The following is a 17,269-nucleotide window of genomic DNA, read 5'->3' on the forward strand; positions in this document are numbered from 1 at the left end:
TATCGTCACTATTTAGAAGCAACAAAAGGGCTGTGAGAATCTTTTGACTTAAAAATCAATAGGGTAAAATGCAAAGGGCCGAAATAAAGACATCTTGTGTTGTTGTATGGATTGGGTAGATAGAACAGGTGAAGGTAATTGGCTTAGGTAATTGACAAAAAGTTATGCTTAAATTGGCTAGAGGGAAGAAGGCTTGAATCATTCCTCTGCGGGAAATGGGTCAGAAGAGTTCTAACATATTAGCTCAGGATGGAGGGAAATTAAACAGGAAAAAAGCCAATGGTATTGAAGGTAACATCACGGGATGGAAGCTGTTGCAGGTAACGCTGCCTTTTGCAATTGACTGATGGGGATTTTGTCCGCGCCGATGGTGTTCAAGGGATGCTCCCGATATTTTCGGATTGCACCCAAGGCGCCTATCACTACTGTCTTTGCTTTTTTTTTTTTGTCACAGTCCTCCTACTTCTATTTGCAGGTCTTTATACATTGGGACTTTCTCCAGTTGTTTCTCTTCTATTTTGCTATTCTCATGTACTGTATATCTGGCCTTTATTATTTTTATAATTAACTCAAGATAGCAAACAAACCTAATATTCCTTCCTTGTATACTATCCCCACAACAATGCTTCACTGTTATACCACACTGACTCAGGCGGGAGGGGACGGACTGGCCAGAATCTCCCAGGGAAATATCAGAATAAAAGAGTTGAAAGAAGCTTTGGAGGACATCTAGTCCAACCCCCTGCCTATGCAGGAAAACCTATACCATTTCAGAGAAGTGACTATCCAACATCTTCTTAAAGACTTCCAGTGTTGGGGCATTCACAACTTCTGGAGGCAAGCTGTTCCACTGATTAATTGTTCTAACTGTCAGGAAATTTCTCCTCAGTTCTAAGTTGCTTCTCTCCTTGATTAGTTTCCACCCATTGCTTCTTGTTCTGTCCTCAGGTGCTTTGGAGAATAGCTTGACTCCCTCTTCTTTGTGGCAGCCCCTGAGATATTGGAACACTGCTATCATGTCTCCCCTAGTCCTTCTTTCCATTAAACTAGACATACCCAGCTCTTGCAACCGTTCCAAGTTTCTGTGGCTAAGCAAAGACTAGAATCTTGGTCCCTGTTTGGATACTTTCATCCTGATACGGCAATCCCATTCTGTGTACGGAAGCTAAATAAAGGAGCAGCAGGAGAATTGATGTGATGGTCTGTGGGAATGACCTTGTAGCTAGGAAGATCTGCAGCCTAGACAAGATTAGGATGAATAAAATTCGAGTCCAAAGAAGGAAGGTTGGTTAAAAGACCCTCCTTAGTTTTGAGGAGAGTAAAAAGGAGGGAAGGGAGGGGTACTTTCAGATTTGCAAAGTGTCTAGTAACCTTACAATAGGGATAAAGCTCGTAACTCCTGGGTGTGTTTTTTTTTTTGTCTGGACTGCTTTGCAAGGCTGATAATTGCATAGAAAATGGAATAGGAAGCTTCAGGGCATTTCAGGCCTGCTGTTGGGACAAGGATAGAATGCAACTTGGCTTTATAAACTGGGCTTATGAGAGGAGAAAAATTGGGGTGAAACCTTTGTGCCCTCCAGTGGCCAAATAGGAGAAGGCAGGTAGAAAATTGTCTCGAATTAGAATACTTTAAGTTCTGGCCAGAAGCAAAAGATGTGAATTCTCTAAAGGTACAGGTAGTCCTCCACTTACAACAGTTCACCTAGTGACCATTTGAAGTTACAAAGGCACTGAAAAAAGTTTCTTATGACCATTTTTCACCCTTACACCCTCTTTGCAGCATCCCCATGGTCACCTGATCAAAATTTGGATACTTGGCAACTGGCTCATATTTATGAGGATTGCAATGTTTCATGTTACTAACAACTGCAGTGATGCACTTAATAAGTGGGGCAAGGGAGGTCATAAAATGGAGCAAACTTTATTAAACAACCGTCTCGCTTTAGCAACAGAAATTTATTGGCTCAATTGTGGTCTTAAGTCAAGGACTACTTGTACAAATACAGGAGCACAAATACATGATCCCAGCATTTATATAAAACCAACACAGTTCTAGGCTGCATCAACAGAGGGATAGAATCAAGATCACGGGAAGGGTTAATACCACTTTTTAATGCCTTGGTAAGGCCACACTTGGAATACTGCATTCAGTTTTGGTCGCCACGATGTAGAAAAGATGTGGAGACTCTAGAAAGAGTGCAGAGAAGAGCAACAAAGATGATTAGGGGACTGGAGACTAAAACATATGAAGAACGGTTGCAGGAACCGGGTATATCTAGTTTAATGAAAAGAAGGACTAGGGGAGACATGATAGCAGTCTTCCAATATCTCAGGGGTTGCCACAAAGAAGAGGGAGTCAAGCTATTTTCCAAGGCACTTAAGGGTAAAACAAGAACAATTAATCAGTGGAACAGATAATGCCTCCAGAAGTTGTGAATGCCCCAACACTGGAAGTTTTTAAGAAGATGTTGGATAACCATTTGTCTGAAACGGTATAGGGTTTCCTGCCTAGGCAGGGGGTTGGACTAGAAGACCTCCAAAGCCACTTCCAATTCTGTTAATCTATTCTATTCTAATATTGCATAGCATTTCCCTCCCCTCTTTTTCAGTTAGTCCTTTCCCTCTTTTGAAAGAAGACAGATTCAGCGAAGGTGCTAAGCAATCCCATCTTCTCCCGATTCTACATTACCACTTCCTTATCTTCTCTGTGGGACAGACCAACGGCCTCGTAGACTCCCTATGTACATGGGCCACCAACTGACTTCATCCCACATTCTTGCAACACTACTTCAACCCTGGAGAGTTCTTCCCCATGACACCTTTCTGGGCCCCGTCCCCCTCCGAGGGCCTTCACAAAGAACTTTCCCTGCATTCTTCATCTTCCTGAAGTTTCAAGGAGAGGAAAAATCGCCTTCAGTTCTTTCAACAGAAAGGTTTCTTGTCATTTATTTATTTTATTCATTTATTTAGTTTGTCACTCATGTACAAGATAACAGGAATAAGAATAAACATGAATAAGAACACAGGAAACAGGGACAAATAAATGGGGACATTAGGACAGGGATGTTAGGCACGCTGGTGCGCTTATGCACGCCTCCTTTAACACAATACAATACAATAGCAGAGTTGGAAGGGACCTTGGAGGCCTTCTAGTCCAACCCCCTGCCTAGGCAGGAAACCCTTTCCCCTTTCAGACAAATGGCTATCCAACATCTTCTTAAAGACTTCCAGTGTTGGGGCATTCACAACTTCTGGAGGCAACTTCTGTTCCACGGATTAATTGTTCTAACTGTCAGGAAATTTCTCCTCAGTTCTAAGTTGCTTCTCTCCTTGATTAGTTTCAACCCATTGCTTCTTGTTCTACCCTCAGGTGCCTTGGAGAATAGTTTGACTCCCTCTTCTTTGTGGCAACCAATGAGATATTGGAACTTTACAGACCTCTTAGGAATAGGGTGAGGTCAACAGTAGACAGTTTAAGGTTAAGGTTATGGGGGTTTTGTGGATGTTAATGTTTGAGGATGTTAATCTTCTTCCATCCAATTTTATTCACAGGCTGCTGAACAGGGCCTCAGATGCTGATTTAATTTTCCAGACAAATAGGTACACCCCTCCACCACCACCACCCAAAAAATACCAAAGAAATTCAGGAGCTGTAGTGACATGTGTTGAAATCTCCTGCCCAGTTATTCCCCTATTTAATTATTAAAGGTCTGGTTACCTGAAAAGATCAGGAAAAGAAAGTTTCTGAAATTGGTACCTAAATTCTACCGGTAGTAGGTTTACTAGCAGGTGAATTGATAAAGGGAGAGCTCCAGAGATGAGGCAAGGCAATTCATTTTCAATGTAAATTAGGTGTAAATAAATATTTCCAGGAGAATTTAGCTCTTGATATACCGTAATCTCTGACATGAAATAAATATTTGGACAGCAGAATGAAGTAACAGACGAAAGACTTACACAGATTAATTACAGATTACTTTTGACTTTATCCATTCATTTCTTCTTTCTTTGGGTTTCATGGGTTTGAGTTTTGGGTTTCTTTTGCATTTTCTCGTCTTTATTCTGTTATCCCTAAGACCCTATTGCTACTTGTAGATTAATTGTAGATTACAATTCACAGGATTTTCCACCACCGCTGAAGCGGACTGTGCCTTATAAGAATTGAATTCAACAACGTCCAAAAGAGCCTATGGAATGTTATCAGATACACAAACAAACATTTGGTAGTGTTTTTCCAAGTTCTTCACTTGTAATTTTATTTGTCAAATCTCCTCTGTATTGCACAAATCTCCTCGCATCCACGTTTTTGAAAGCCCTAGAAACAATATTTATTTATTTTCTGTCGTCCGTGGAGTGGAGTGGTGCAATTATGATGAAAAGTAACTTTCCGCTGCTTTCCATTGCCATCCCTAGGCGCAATAAAACCATAAAATCATATCACAGTACATGCTGAAAACAATGTAAAATTAAGATGGCGCTAAACATCCTGGCACCTGGCACCTGCCTGGCCCCAAGCTGGCCTGTCGGGTCGGCCGGGCAGCCAGACAGGAGGAAGATAGCGCGCCGGTTGGCGCGGCGTGGCAGCGTGGCAGCTGGCGTTTTAAACCAGCATGGCGGCCGGCGCTCTCAGAATTGGAGTCAGGGCGGTAGAGCGGCAGAGCGGCGGCAGAACAACGGGGCGCCAGAGCCAGCGGAGCAGCGGAGCGGTAAAGATTGGATTGGAGGGGGGCGAGAAGGCTGGAGGAGGTGGAGGACAGCGGTGGAGGACAGCGGCGGTGGTCTGGGCGGTCTGCGTGATTGCGTGACTGTGCAACTGGGCGGTTTTTGGCCTGTGACATGAGAGTGATGGTGGCAACCCTGGAGAGCCGAGCGGCCCAAACTACGAAAAGAACGAGGGAAGGGCTGCAGGGAGGCCGCAGGGAGGCCGATGCAGCCCTCCCGGGCCCAATAACAACACCTGGGTGGCCAAATGGACAGAGGATTTTTTTTCATCTAGAGCAGGCCATGGAATCGGAGGCCTGGAACATCAGAGGCCCACGCAGAAGGTCAGACCCGGTGTTTTGCTGAGCTCACTACTACCCCCCCCCACTCACGCATTTACCATCTACTTACTACGGGCTATCTGCCCTACCATCTATTATGATTTACCATCCATTGCAAACTACCTCTTAGCTGCAATTTTTATCCACCAGCTGGCTACTTTATCATACTTCCATCAGCCAGCATTTACATCCAGATATGGACTATTTCCATCAGCCTATCCCCCTGCCTGGACTATCTTCTTGCCAAGACCATCCCCTTAATGGGAACTGTGGCCACTGATACATCTACAGCTCCCACTTGACGAACTTGGCCCTGTCTAATCATGTTATATACGAGGCTAGACCTACTACAGCTACGAGATTCCCCCCTCTCGCAGCTATGGCCTCCTGCCCTTTCAAGGGCCCACCTTGAGGACGGGTTCATTAACCCAGAGAGGTGGAGGAAGCGCACGTTAAGGGGTTTTTTAATTAAATGTTTTTTAAAAGTTGTAAGGGGTTATAAGGATGGGGGGGGAGGGGTTGTAGGGATGGGGGGGGGGGAACCGGTTAGGAGAGATGGAAGAGCCAGGCACCTAGGTGTGGTCGAAAGAGGAGGGAGCGGAGTGGGGGAGGAGAGGGAAGATAGCATTCCTGTGCAGGGCTCCTTAATACCAACGGTCGTGGGGAGGGGCAGGTGCGAGGACAGTTTAAGAGTGCGTAGTCGGTTGGGAGACCGGGGTTTTTGGTCATTCCCGGTCGTTTGTACCAACCCCTGCATACTAGGTGGTCAGGATCTACAGACCCAAAGCCTGAGACTGCTGTTATGCAACGCGAGGTCCGTTGTTAATAAGGCCCCCCTCATTCACGATCTAATTTTGGAGGGGGAGCCGGACCTCGTCGGAATAACCGAGACCTGGTTGGGCCACGAGGGAGGTCTACCCCTTGTGGAAATGTGCCCGCCAGGTTATCGAGCATTTCACCAGCCTCGGGCCCAGGGAAGGGGCAGCGGGGTAGCAGTGATTATCCGGGAAGACTTAGAGCCGAGAGAGTTCACCGTGCCGCAGACATCCGGGTGTGAGTCCCTCGTCGTGAGATGGGGCCCAGGGAGGCAGTTGGGCCTGCTGATAGTATACCTGGCTCCTCGCTATACTTCAGCGGCCCTGCCCGAACTCCTTGAGCTGATCTCATCGGTGGCGGTTGAGACCCCCAAACTTTTAGTGATGGGGGATTTTAATCTGCCGTCGATGGGAGAAGCGTCTGAGGGGGTTCGGGAGTTCATGGCTTCCATGACAGCCATGGACCTGACCCAGTTAATTCAGGGCCCTACTCACGAGGGAGGCCACACCCTGGACCTTGTTTTCGTCTCTGGCCAGTGGACGAGTGATCTGGGAATAGGGGATCTAGACATTATTCCCCTGTCATGGTCGGATCACTCACTTCTCCGGCTGGACTTCCCTGGTGCTACCCCCCGCCGCGAGGAGGCGGAACTGGAAGGTATTAGATGGTTCCGCCCCAAGCGCCTGATGGAACCAGATAGGTTCCAGACGGAACTTGGGCCACCTCCTGTGGACCTGACCCGCCCCCGAGTGGAGGACCTGGTAGACGCATGGAATAGTGCGACTACCGGGGTCCTAGACCGGGTGGCGCCTTTGCGGCCTCTCCTGCGGCGACGAACCACCCTGGCACCTTGGTTTACCGAGGAGCTAAGGGTGATGAAACGCCACAAGAGACGCCTAGAGAATCGTTGGAGATCCTCCCGTTCCGAATTTGACCGAGCACAGGCACGAGCCTATTTGAAGACGTACCTTGTGGCATTAAGAGCGGCCAAACGTCAACATTGTGCCGCTCTTATTGCGTCTGCAGATAACCGCCCTGCCGCCCTGTTTCGGGTGACCCGCTCTCTCTTGTTTGAGAGACCACGGGAAGCCCCACTACAGGGCAGAGCAGAGGAGTTTGGGAAATATCTACAGGACAAAGTCGCTCAAATCCGGATGGGATGGGCCCCTTTCAGTGGTTCAGTAGAGACGCCCGTGGCGAGTCTTGAGGGACCGCTTTGGGAGGAGTTTGACTCGGTTGCCATCGAGGATTTGGACAGGTTGCGTGGACGTCTGCGACCCACCACATGTTTATTGGACCCGTGTCCCTCCTGGCTTGTACTGGCATCCTGGGAGGTTACGCGTGACTGGCTCCTTGGCCTGGTGAACGCCTCGCTGGGTGAGGGGTCTCTACCGGCCGCCTTGAAAGAGGCGGTGGTGAGGCCCCTGCTCAAGAAGCCTTCCCTGGACCCAACGGACCTAGTCAATTATCGTCCAGTCTCCAACCTTCCTTTTTTAGCGAAGGTTGTAGAGAGTGTGGTGGTACAGCAGTTCCCACGTCACCTGGAGGAAAATGATTATCTAGACCCGCGCCAGTCCGGCTTCCGACCCGGGCACAGCACGGAGACAGCCTTGGTCGCATTGGTTGATGATCTCTGGAGGGCCAGAGATAGGGGTTGTTCCTCTATCCTGGTCCTATTAGATCTCTCGGCGGCGTTCGATACCATCGACCATGGTATCCTGTTGCACCGGCTAGAGGGGCTAGGAGTCAGGGGCACCGTTTTACGGTGGTTTGGCTCCTACCTCTCTGATCGGACGCAACGTGTGTTGGCAGGGGAGCAGAGTTCGACCCGGAGGCCACTCACATGTGGAGTGCCACAGGGATCGGTGCTCTCGCCTCTCCTGTTCAACACATATATGAAACCGCTGGGCGAGATCATCCGTGGTTTTGGGGTGGGATATCATCTGTATGCTGATGATACTCAGCTATACATTTCCACCCCGAACCACCCCAATGAGGCCGTCGAAATGATGTCCCGGTGTCTGGAGGCCGTACGGGTCTGGATGGATGGCAACCGACTAAAACTCAACCCTTCCAAGACGGAGTGGCTGTGGCTTCCGGCCTCCCGGTTCAACCAGGTGCTTCCATCTCTGGCCATCGGGGGCGTCCAACTAGCCCCCATGGAACAGGTGCGCAATTTGGGCGTCCTCCTGGATGCCCGGCTGTCCATGGATGATCATGTAACAGCCGTGGCAAGGGGGGCGTTCCATCAGGTTCGCCTGATGCGCCAATTGCGCCCCTTATTGGACCGGGATGCCCTACGCACAGTCACCCATGCGCTAGTGACGTCTCGCCTGGATTACTGCAATGCTCTCTACATGGGGCTTCCCTTGAGATGCACTCGGAGACTACAGTTGGTCCAGAATGCGGCCGCGCGGGTGATTATGGGGAGGACTAGATACTCCCCTGTAACACCTCTCCTGCGCGAGCTGCACTGGCTTCCTGTGGTCTACCGAGTGCGTTTCAAGGTTTTGATTATGATCTTTAAAGCGCTTCATGGCACAGGGCCTAGTTATATGCAGGATCGCATCCTGCCCCACACATCCCTACGACCAATTCGCTCACACAGAGAGGGACTTCTCCGGGTGCCGTCCGCCAAACAGTGCCGGGGGGCGACACCCAGGAGCAGAGCCTTCTCTGTGATGGGCCCAGCCCTGTGGAATGACCTCCCCCGTGACATCAGGATTACTTCCGATCTCCGCTCCTTCCGTGTACAGCTGAAGACCCACCTCTTTCAATTATCTGGCCTGGCTCAATCGTAATTTCTCTTATTCCTCCTAACTGTTTTTTAAATTGTCTTTATATATTAATTTTTAATTGCATATTGGGTTTTTACAATTGGGGTATTTTAATGCTGATTTTTAACTGTCTAAATGATGAAATTTGTTACCTCCTCCGTGTATGTGTGTTTTGTATTTATGTACGTTTATGTGCTGTTATATATCTTCTATGTCTTATGCTCCATTGTACGCCGCCCCGAGTCCTACTTGGAAAGGGAGCGGCTAATAAATCCAAATTATTATTATTATTATTATTATTATAAACAGATGGCAGGCAAAGCACAGGTGTTAATTTGCTATTTCGCTGCCTCTGCTTTTTTTTAAATTTCACCAAGCTATGTTTAACAACGATGCTAGGGCTGGCAAGACTGTGCCAAAAACAGATAGAACTTCCGGTCCTCTCTGGATCAGCTGATCCGCGGGCCGAGGTTAAGGGGCTTCCTGCACCTCAAACATAAGAAGACCTCCCCGAAAATAAGGCCAAGCGCTTATTTCGGAGGTCAAAAGAACATAAGATGCTGTCTTATTTTCAGGGAAACACGGCATATGTACAACTGTTATCATTTTCCCCTCCTTTTCTGAAATGTATAAATACGAGTGTAGCCTCCTGTCTGTAGGAGCCTCTCCCATTATTTTCTGGAGGGAATTTATCCAATGCAGACTGAGTAGTTACAGGTAGTCCTCGACTTACGACAATTGAGCCCATCATTTCTGTTGTTGAGTGAGACAGTTGGTAAGTGAGTTTTGCCCTATTTTATGACCTCTCTGGCCACAGTTGTTAAGTGAATCACTGCAATTGATAAGTTAATCACTCGGTTGTTAAGGGAATTGGACTCCCCACTGACTTTGCTTGTCAGAAGGTTGCAAAAAAAGACCTCGGGGCACAGCGGCGGTCATAAACATGAACCAGTTGCTAAGCATCTGAATTTTGATCACAGGACCCTGGGAATGTTACAAAGGTTGTAACTACGAAAACGGTCATAAGCAGAGGTGAAATGCTACCAGTTCGAACTGGTATAAAAAAAATTCTATGGGTTCGGGCGAACGGGTATTTCCGACAATCAGCTGTGACACACTATTTATATTAGCTAGAATCATCAGCTTTCCTGCTTTCTTGCTGATCTAAATAGCGTGGCACACCGGATTCCCCCCCTCACTGTTCTACTTACCTTTGCAGGCACGCTCACTAGCAGGCTCCACTCCCCCACACACCTGGATGACATCATGTCCCGTTTTTGACGCTCTGCACATGCACGGAAGGTCCTGCACATGCGTGGAGGTGGCGCGTGTGAGCAAAGCGTGCACACTCACATTTGCGAACCAGTAGCGAAGATAAGTTGATTTTGTCCCTGGTCATAAGTCACTTTTTTCCGTGCCGTTGTAACTTTCAATGGTCACTAAATGAACTGTTGTAAGTTGAGGACTATCTGTACTGCACTGATCATTGGTTTTTGGGTCCTGTGTTTGATTCTACAGGATGCAGGATGTTTCATTCTGCATCGATTACAATATCAGGATATACTTAGACCTCAACAGTATTGTAATAATCTTGCATCCCAGCTGCAGCTGAGCAAAGGCATCATAGTTTCTGTCTGTTGATGTAGGTGGAACTGTGCATGCAGGTCAGTGGTGGGTTTCAAAATTTTTTAGAACCTCTTCTGTAGGTGTGGCCTGCTTTGTGGGAGTGGCTTGCCGGCCATGTGACCGGGTGGGTGTGGCTTGCCAGCCATGTGACTGGGTGGGAGTGGCTTGCTGGCCATGTGACCAGGTGGGAGTGGCTTGCCAGCCATATGACTGGGTGGGCGTGGCCAACTGGTAAAATGTGGTGAAACTCACTTAACAACGCTCTTGCTTAGCAACCAAAATGTTGGCTCAGAAACTCTGGCATTTGAAGCACGTAAGTTTTAAAGCTATCAAGTTACAAGACCCTTGTACCCCTAACCCTTTAGAAAAAAAAACCCAGGGGTGTTTAAACTTGACAGTTTTAAGACTTGTGGACTTCAACTCCCAGAATTCCTCCTCCAGTCATGTTGGCTCAGGAACCCTGGCATTTGAAGCACACAAGTCTTAAAGCTGTCAAGTTACAAGACCCTTGCACCCCTAACCCTTTAGAAAAGAAAAACCCCAGGGGTGTTCAAACTTGACAGCTTTAAGACTTGTGGACTTCAACTCCCAGAATTCCTCCTCTCGCTCTTCATCTTGATGATGTGTGGACGGGCGGGGGGAGGGAGCTGGAGCCGTTTCTAAACGGCACTGTAGATTTGTGGAACCTCTTCTATAGAAGAGGTTAGAACTGGCAGGAACCCAGCCCTGCTGCAGGTATACGACCAATTTATGGACTTACTCCTTAAGAGACAATGTTGTCCCTTCCAGAACCTGGAGGGAAGGCCACCAAACCTCCGTGTTTTCCCAAAAATAAGACCTGGTCTTTATATATTTTTTGCTGCCAAAAAGGCACCAGGTCTTATTTTCAGGGGAAGTCTTCCACTGACTCACCTCACCATGGCAGCACTGACAGTCCCACTCAGCGCCCTCCATTTCACTGTCGGAGGCCTTCAGGAAAGGCCTCTGATTTCATACAATCTCTTCATCGCTATGTTGAGATGACTAGTTAGATGTTATTAGTATGCGGCTAATCCTCAATTTGACAACCAGAATTGGAACTTGAACTTCCATTGTTGCTGAGACAATTGTTAGGTGAGTTATGCCCAATTGGCCATCTTTTTGGGTTGTTAAGCAAATCACTGGTTGTTAAGTAAACTATGTGGTTGTTAAATGAATCTGGATTCTCCCATTGACCTGCTTGTCGGAACCCAGATAAGAAAGCAACAAAGAGCGATCATGTGACCCCAGGGTATAACAACCATTATAAATACACGCCTGTTGCCAAGTTCCTGAATTTTGCTTACGTGACTGTGACAATTGTAAGTCTATTTTTTTTAACACTCTCATATCATTGGTTGGTCATTATGCAAATGATTGTAAATCAGCATCCACCTGTACTGATGTTCCACCTTTAATTCCAGATGACCTCCTCTGCTGGCTTCATGTAGATATTATATATAGTATTATATAGTGTGCAGTGCCCGACGTAAAAGAGTTTACACGTCTCATCCTTCAGCTCTCATCACTAATGACTGATACCACCCACTCAGCAAGGAGAACAATTATAATGCAGTGCCCCCCAGTTTCAATTCCTAAGTGTTCCAACTTATATTATGATTGATGGCATAAAAAGCAGCTGAGAAACCTAGCAAGGCAAGGAAAGCTGCATTCCTAACATTCAAGTCTCAACAAAGGTCATTCACAGCAACAGCCAGTTCTGTCTCGGTCTCACTGCTGGCTCTGCGCAAGATCCAGATAATCAGTCTCATCCTGGATTCTTTACAGCTGAAGTCCCAATAATTTCTCCAAGATCTGTCATAATAATGGATGGAAATTGTCTCTGGGGTTGACAGATAACTTCTTCTAAAGAGAGTTTCTCATAGCTGCAGGTATCTATCACCTCCTAACCTCAAAAGGCATTACCCATTTTAATTATTTATTTGTATTTCACTCTTCTTACCGCCCCTCTCCCTTATTTCTGAAGTCTATTCCCCCACTCCAGGCTTAGCCACCAAAAGGGACCAGGAAGAATGATGGTGTCAGGAGGAATGATGGTGATAGAAATTAAACGCTTGGCATCTTTAGAGTCAATAAGATTGAACCAATCCCTCATTATTTTACAAATTGTTAGCCCAGTTATCTCCTTGGCTCCTTGGTGAACATACAGTGGGGCAAAAAAGTATTTAGTCAACCACCAATTGTGCAAGTTTTCCCACTTAAAAAGATGAGAGAGGCCTATAATTGGCATCATAGGTAGACCTCAACTATGAGAGACAAAATGTAAAATAAAAGACCAAACAATCACATTGGCTGATTTGGAAAGAATTTATTTGCAAATTATAGTGGAAAATAAGTATTTGGTCACCTACAAACAAGCAAGATTTCTGGCTCTCACAGACCTGTACCTTCTTCTTTAGGGGGCTCCTCTGTCCTGCACTCATTACCTGTATCAATGGCACCTGTTTGAACTTGCCATCAGTATAAAAGACACCTGTCCACAACCTCAAACAGTCACACTCCAAACTCCACTATGGTGAAGACCAAAGAGCTGTCAAAGGACACCAGAAACAAAATTGTAGACCTGCACCAGGCTGGGAAGACTGAATCTGCAATAGGCAAGCAGCTTGGTGTGAACAAATCAACTGTGGGAGCAATAATTAGAAAATGGAAGACATACAAGACCACTGATAATCTCCCTCGATCTGGGGCTCCATGCGAGATCTCACCCCGTGGGGTCAAAATGATCCCAAGAACGGTGAGCAAAAATCCCAGGATCACACGGGGGGACCTAGTGAATGACCTGCAGAGAGCTGGGACCAATGTAACAAAGGCTACCATCAGTAACACACTACGCCGCCAGGGACTCAGATCCTGCAGTGCCAGACGTGTCCCCCTGCTTAAGCCAGTCCATGTCCGGGCCCATCTGAAGTTTGCTAGAGAGCATTTGGATGATCCAGAAGAGGATTGGGAGAATGTCATATGGTCGGATGAAACCAAAATAGAACTGTTTGGTAGAAACACAACTCGTCGTGTTTGGAGGAGAGGGAATGCTGAGTTGCATCCAAAGAACACCATACCTACTGTGAAGCATGGGGGTGGCAACATCATGCTTTGGGGCTGTTTCTCTGCAAAGGGACTAGGACGACTGATCCGTGTACAGGACAGAATGAATGGGGCCATGTATCATGGGATTTTGAGTGCAAACCTCCTTCCATCAGCAAGGGCATTGAAGATGAAACGTGGCTGGGTCTTTCAACATGACAATGATTCCAAACATATCGCCCGGGCAACGAAGGAGCGGCTTCATAAAAAGCATTTCAAGGTCCTGGAGTGGCCTAGCCAGTCTCCAGATCTCAACCCCATAGAAAATCTTTGGAGGGAGTTGAAAGTCCGTGTTGCCCAGTGACAGCCCCAAAACATCACTGCTTTAGAGGAGATCTGCATGGATGAATGGGCCAACATACCAGCAACAGTGTGTGCCAACCTTGTGAAGACTTACAGAAAACGTTTGACCTCTGTCATTGCCAACAAAGGATATATAACAAAATATTGAGATGAACTTTTGATATTGACCAAATACTTATTTTCCAGCATAATTTGCAAATAAATTATTTCCAAATCAGCCAATGTGATTGTTTGGTGTTTTTTTTTTACATTTTGTCTCTCATAGTTGAGGTCTACCTATGATGCCAATTACAGGCCTCTTTCATCTTTTTAAGTGGGAGAACTTGCACAATTGGTCGCTGACTAAATACTTTTTTGCCCCACTGTACAAAAGTAACTATTAGCAATGTCTTGCACCTTTTCCTTAATGAAATAGAGCCTTAAGGGACCTTAGAGGTCTTCTAGTCCAACCCTCTGCTCAAGCATTTCAGACAGGTGGCTGTCCAGTCTTTTCTTAAAAACCTCCAGTACCCACAACTTCTGAAGGCAAGCTGTTCCATTGGTTGATTGTCCACACTGTTAGGAAGTCTCTCGTTAATTTCAGATTGCTCCTCTCCTTGATTAGTTTCCATCCATTATTTTTGTCTTGCCAACACTACCCCAGTAGAGCATAAGTTATTAAAACAAGTCTTACAGATGGCATTTCACTGATGCAATGAGGATAGTGCAGTTTTAAAATGTTGTTGTCTTTATATCATAAACCCAAGGTAGAACTCATACATGTATTCAATTCTATTCATTTTTTATCAAAAGCATACATTTATTTATTTATTGGATTTATTTGCTTATGCCACTTTCATTATCAACTTCCAGCAGAAGAGATACCCATCCTTTGCGTATCAAATTAAAACAGGGGTGTCAAACTCGCGTTGTCATGATGTCGTCACGTGACATATCGTGCTGCACCCATAATGCAATGCGCTACCCTCCCAGTGTGCATGCGCGCATGACAGCCGCTCCCCCCATTTTTTGCATGCTTTTTTCGCCCTCCCCAGGCTCCAGAGGCTTTATAGGAGCCTGGGGAGGGTGAAAACAGCCTCCGGAGGCTTCAGGGACCTTCAGGAGGCTTTCGGTTTGCTCATAGGACCGTTTATAGTCCTCCGGAGGCTTTAGGGACCTTCAGGATCCCTGAAGCTTCTGGAGGGCTTAAACCAACCCTACGAGAAAACTGGAAGTCCGTTCCCGAACTTCCGGTTTGCCCATAGGGGCAAGTTTTTTTGCTCCGGAGGCTTCAGGGAAGCTCCTGAAGCCTCCAGAGGGTACTCCCGTGGAGGGGAGGCTCTTTTCGCCCTCCCCAGGCTCCTATAAAGTCTCTGGAGCCTGGGGAGGGCGAAAAATGGCTTTAAAAAAGGCTGAACTCAGCTGGCCAGTGCACACATGCGCGCTGGCCAGCTGACAAGGCAATGCCTTGTGTGCCCTGACAAATGGCTTAGTGTGCAACCAGTGGCACGCGTGCCATAGGTTCGCCATCCCTGCTATATGCCATTTCAGACAGGTGGCTATCCAGTCTTTTCTTTAAAATCTCCAGTGATGAAGCACCCACAGCATCTGAAGGAGAAGTTGTTCCACTGGTTAATTGTCCTCACTGTTAGGAGGTTTCTTATTAATTCCAGGTTCCTTCTCTCCTTGATTAGTTTCCATTCATTATTTCTATCTTGCCAATGCTACCCAGTAGAGCATAAGCTATTAAAACAAGTCTTATAGATGGCATTTCATTGATGCAATGATGGTGCAGTATTGAAATGTTGTTGTCTTTGCATTCTGGTGCTTTGGAGAATTAATTGAACTTCATTCCTCTTTGTGGCAGCCTCTGAAATACTGTAATACTGCTATCATGTTCCCCCTAGTCCATTTCTCTAGATTAGCCAAACCCACTTCCTGCAACCGTTCTTCATATATTTTAGTCTCCACAAAGATGCCCACCACATAATTGCCTCCATATTCCGGAAAGTAACTAGATTTGAGGACCTAGTGGGAATTTCCCGGCCACTATTCAACCTCTAAATGCTTGGGATGCAAATTTGAGAAATGTATTAACAATTGGAAATCTGCCAAAGAAAGCTGGTTGTTTAACAAAGGCAGTGAAGGAGAAAAAAATGAAATTTGTTGCATCACAGTTCTGATGACTTCTACTACTAATAACAGCCATTGCTTAGCTGGGAACTTCCAAATGCAGTGGGAAGTAAATAAAAAGGATTAATAACGTGCCTATCGTCCCTGTCACTGTATTTGTATTCTTTTATTCTTGTTCTTATTTTTGTTTGACAAATTCTAAGAAAGAAAGAAAGAAAGAAAGAAAGAAAGAAAGAAAGAAAGAAAGAAAGAAAGAAAGAAAGAAGAAAACAGGTAGTCCTCAATTTACAAGGGATGGCTTAGTGACCATTCAAAGTTACAACAGCACTGAAAAAAAGGACTTATGACTGTTTTTTACACGACCGTTGTCAGCATACCCATGGTCACATGATCAAAATCCGGATGCCTGGCAACTGATATTTATGATGGTTGCACTGTCCTGGGCTCATGCGATCACTTTTTGTGACTTCCTGCGCAGCAAAATCAAAAGGGAAGCCAGATTTACTTAGCTGCCACATTGCTAACTTAACAACTGTAATGAGTCAATTAACAAGTGGGGCAAGAAAAGTGATAAAATGGGGCAAGATCCACTTAATAAATATCTCACTTAGCGACCAAATTTGTATTTATTTATTTTGTCATATTTATGTAGTGTATATTGGACCCTTTGAGAGCTGTATGCAATAAAATTTTACTTTAATGTATGTCGATTAGAAGGACACGGTGGCTCAGTGGCTAAGACTCTGAGCTTGTTGATCAGAAAGGTCGGCAGTTCAAATCCCTAGCGCCGCGTAATGGAGTGCGCTCCCGTTACTTGTCCCAGCTTCTGCCAACCTAGCAGTTCGAAAGCATGTAAAAATGCAAGTAGAAAAATAGGAAGGTAACAACGTTCCATGCACATTCAGCGTTTAGTCATGCCGGCCGCATGACCACGAGACGTCTTCTGACATCGCTGGCTCTTCGGCTTTGAAACACAGATGAGCACCGCCCCCTATAGTAGGGAACGACTAGCACATATGTGCGAGGGGAAACTTTACCTTTTATCTTTATATGATTAGTGTACATTCAAAGTGACAATAAAGGTATTGTATTGTATTGCATTGCATTGGTTTGCTTCATTGAATTCCATTCCTATTCCATTCCATAATTTGCAGCTTCATTATGGTCGTAAAACTACCAGTCCTCGTTGAATTTGCAAGCAAATTCAAAATTTCCTTTTTTTAAAAAGTCGGTTTCGGCAGTTGCGGGACTTTTTAAAATCTAACGACTCTAAATATCTATCATTGGAAAGCCGGTTGTTCAGATGAGAAAAAGGAAATTTCTTGCAGCCTGACCAGCTCTGCAACTGGGAAGGGCTGGAGAGCTTTTCGGACTACTGTTTGCACGCTGCCATCTCGAAGAAAGCTTCCGCCTCTTTCCAGCTCATTTTCCCCTCTGGAAACCTCATCATTTTCTTTTTAAAAAGGGAGG

The 17,269-nt window shown here is 46.0% G+C and overlaps 1 protein-coding gene across 2 annotated transcripts in view; it reads left to right on the top strand.

Annotated features, from left to right (window-relative positions):
* The window catches only part of EHMT2 (euchromatic histone lysine methyltransferase 2), an 85,654-nt gene continuing 68,385 nt past the window's right edge, over window positions 1-17,269 (top strand). Inside the window, exon 1 of one of the 2 annotated variants that reach the window (XM_081934274.1) lies at window positions 1-320. In XM_081934274.1, the coding sequence (XP_081790400.1) occupies window positions 216-320 (105 nt within the window). In that variant the 5' untranslated portion in view covers window positions 1-215. The remainder of the gene's footprint in view (window positions 321-17,269) is intronic. The other variant, XM_081934273.1, reaches the window with a different exon arrangement.

Source organism: Natrix helvetica (assembly GCF_964273705.1).
Source record: "Natrix helvetica genome assembly, chromosome: 1".
Lineage (NCBI taxonomy): Eukaryota > Metazoa > Chordata > Lepidosauria > Squamata > Natricidae > Natrix > Natrix helvetica.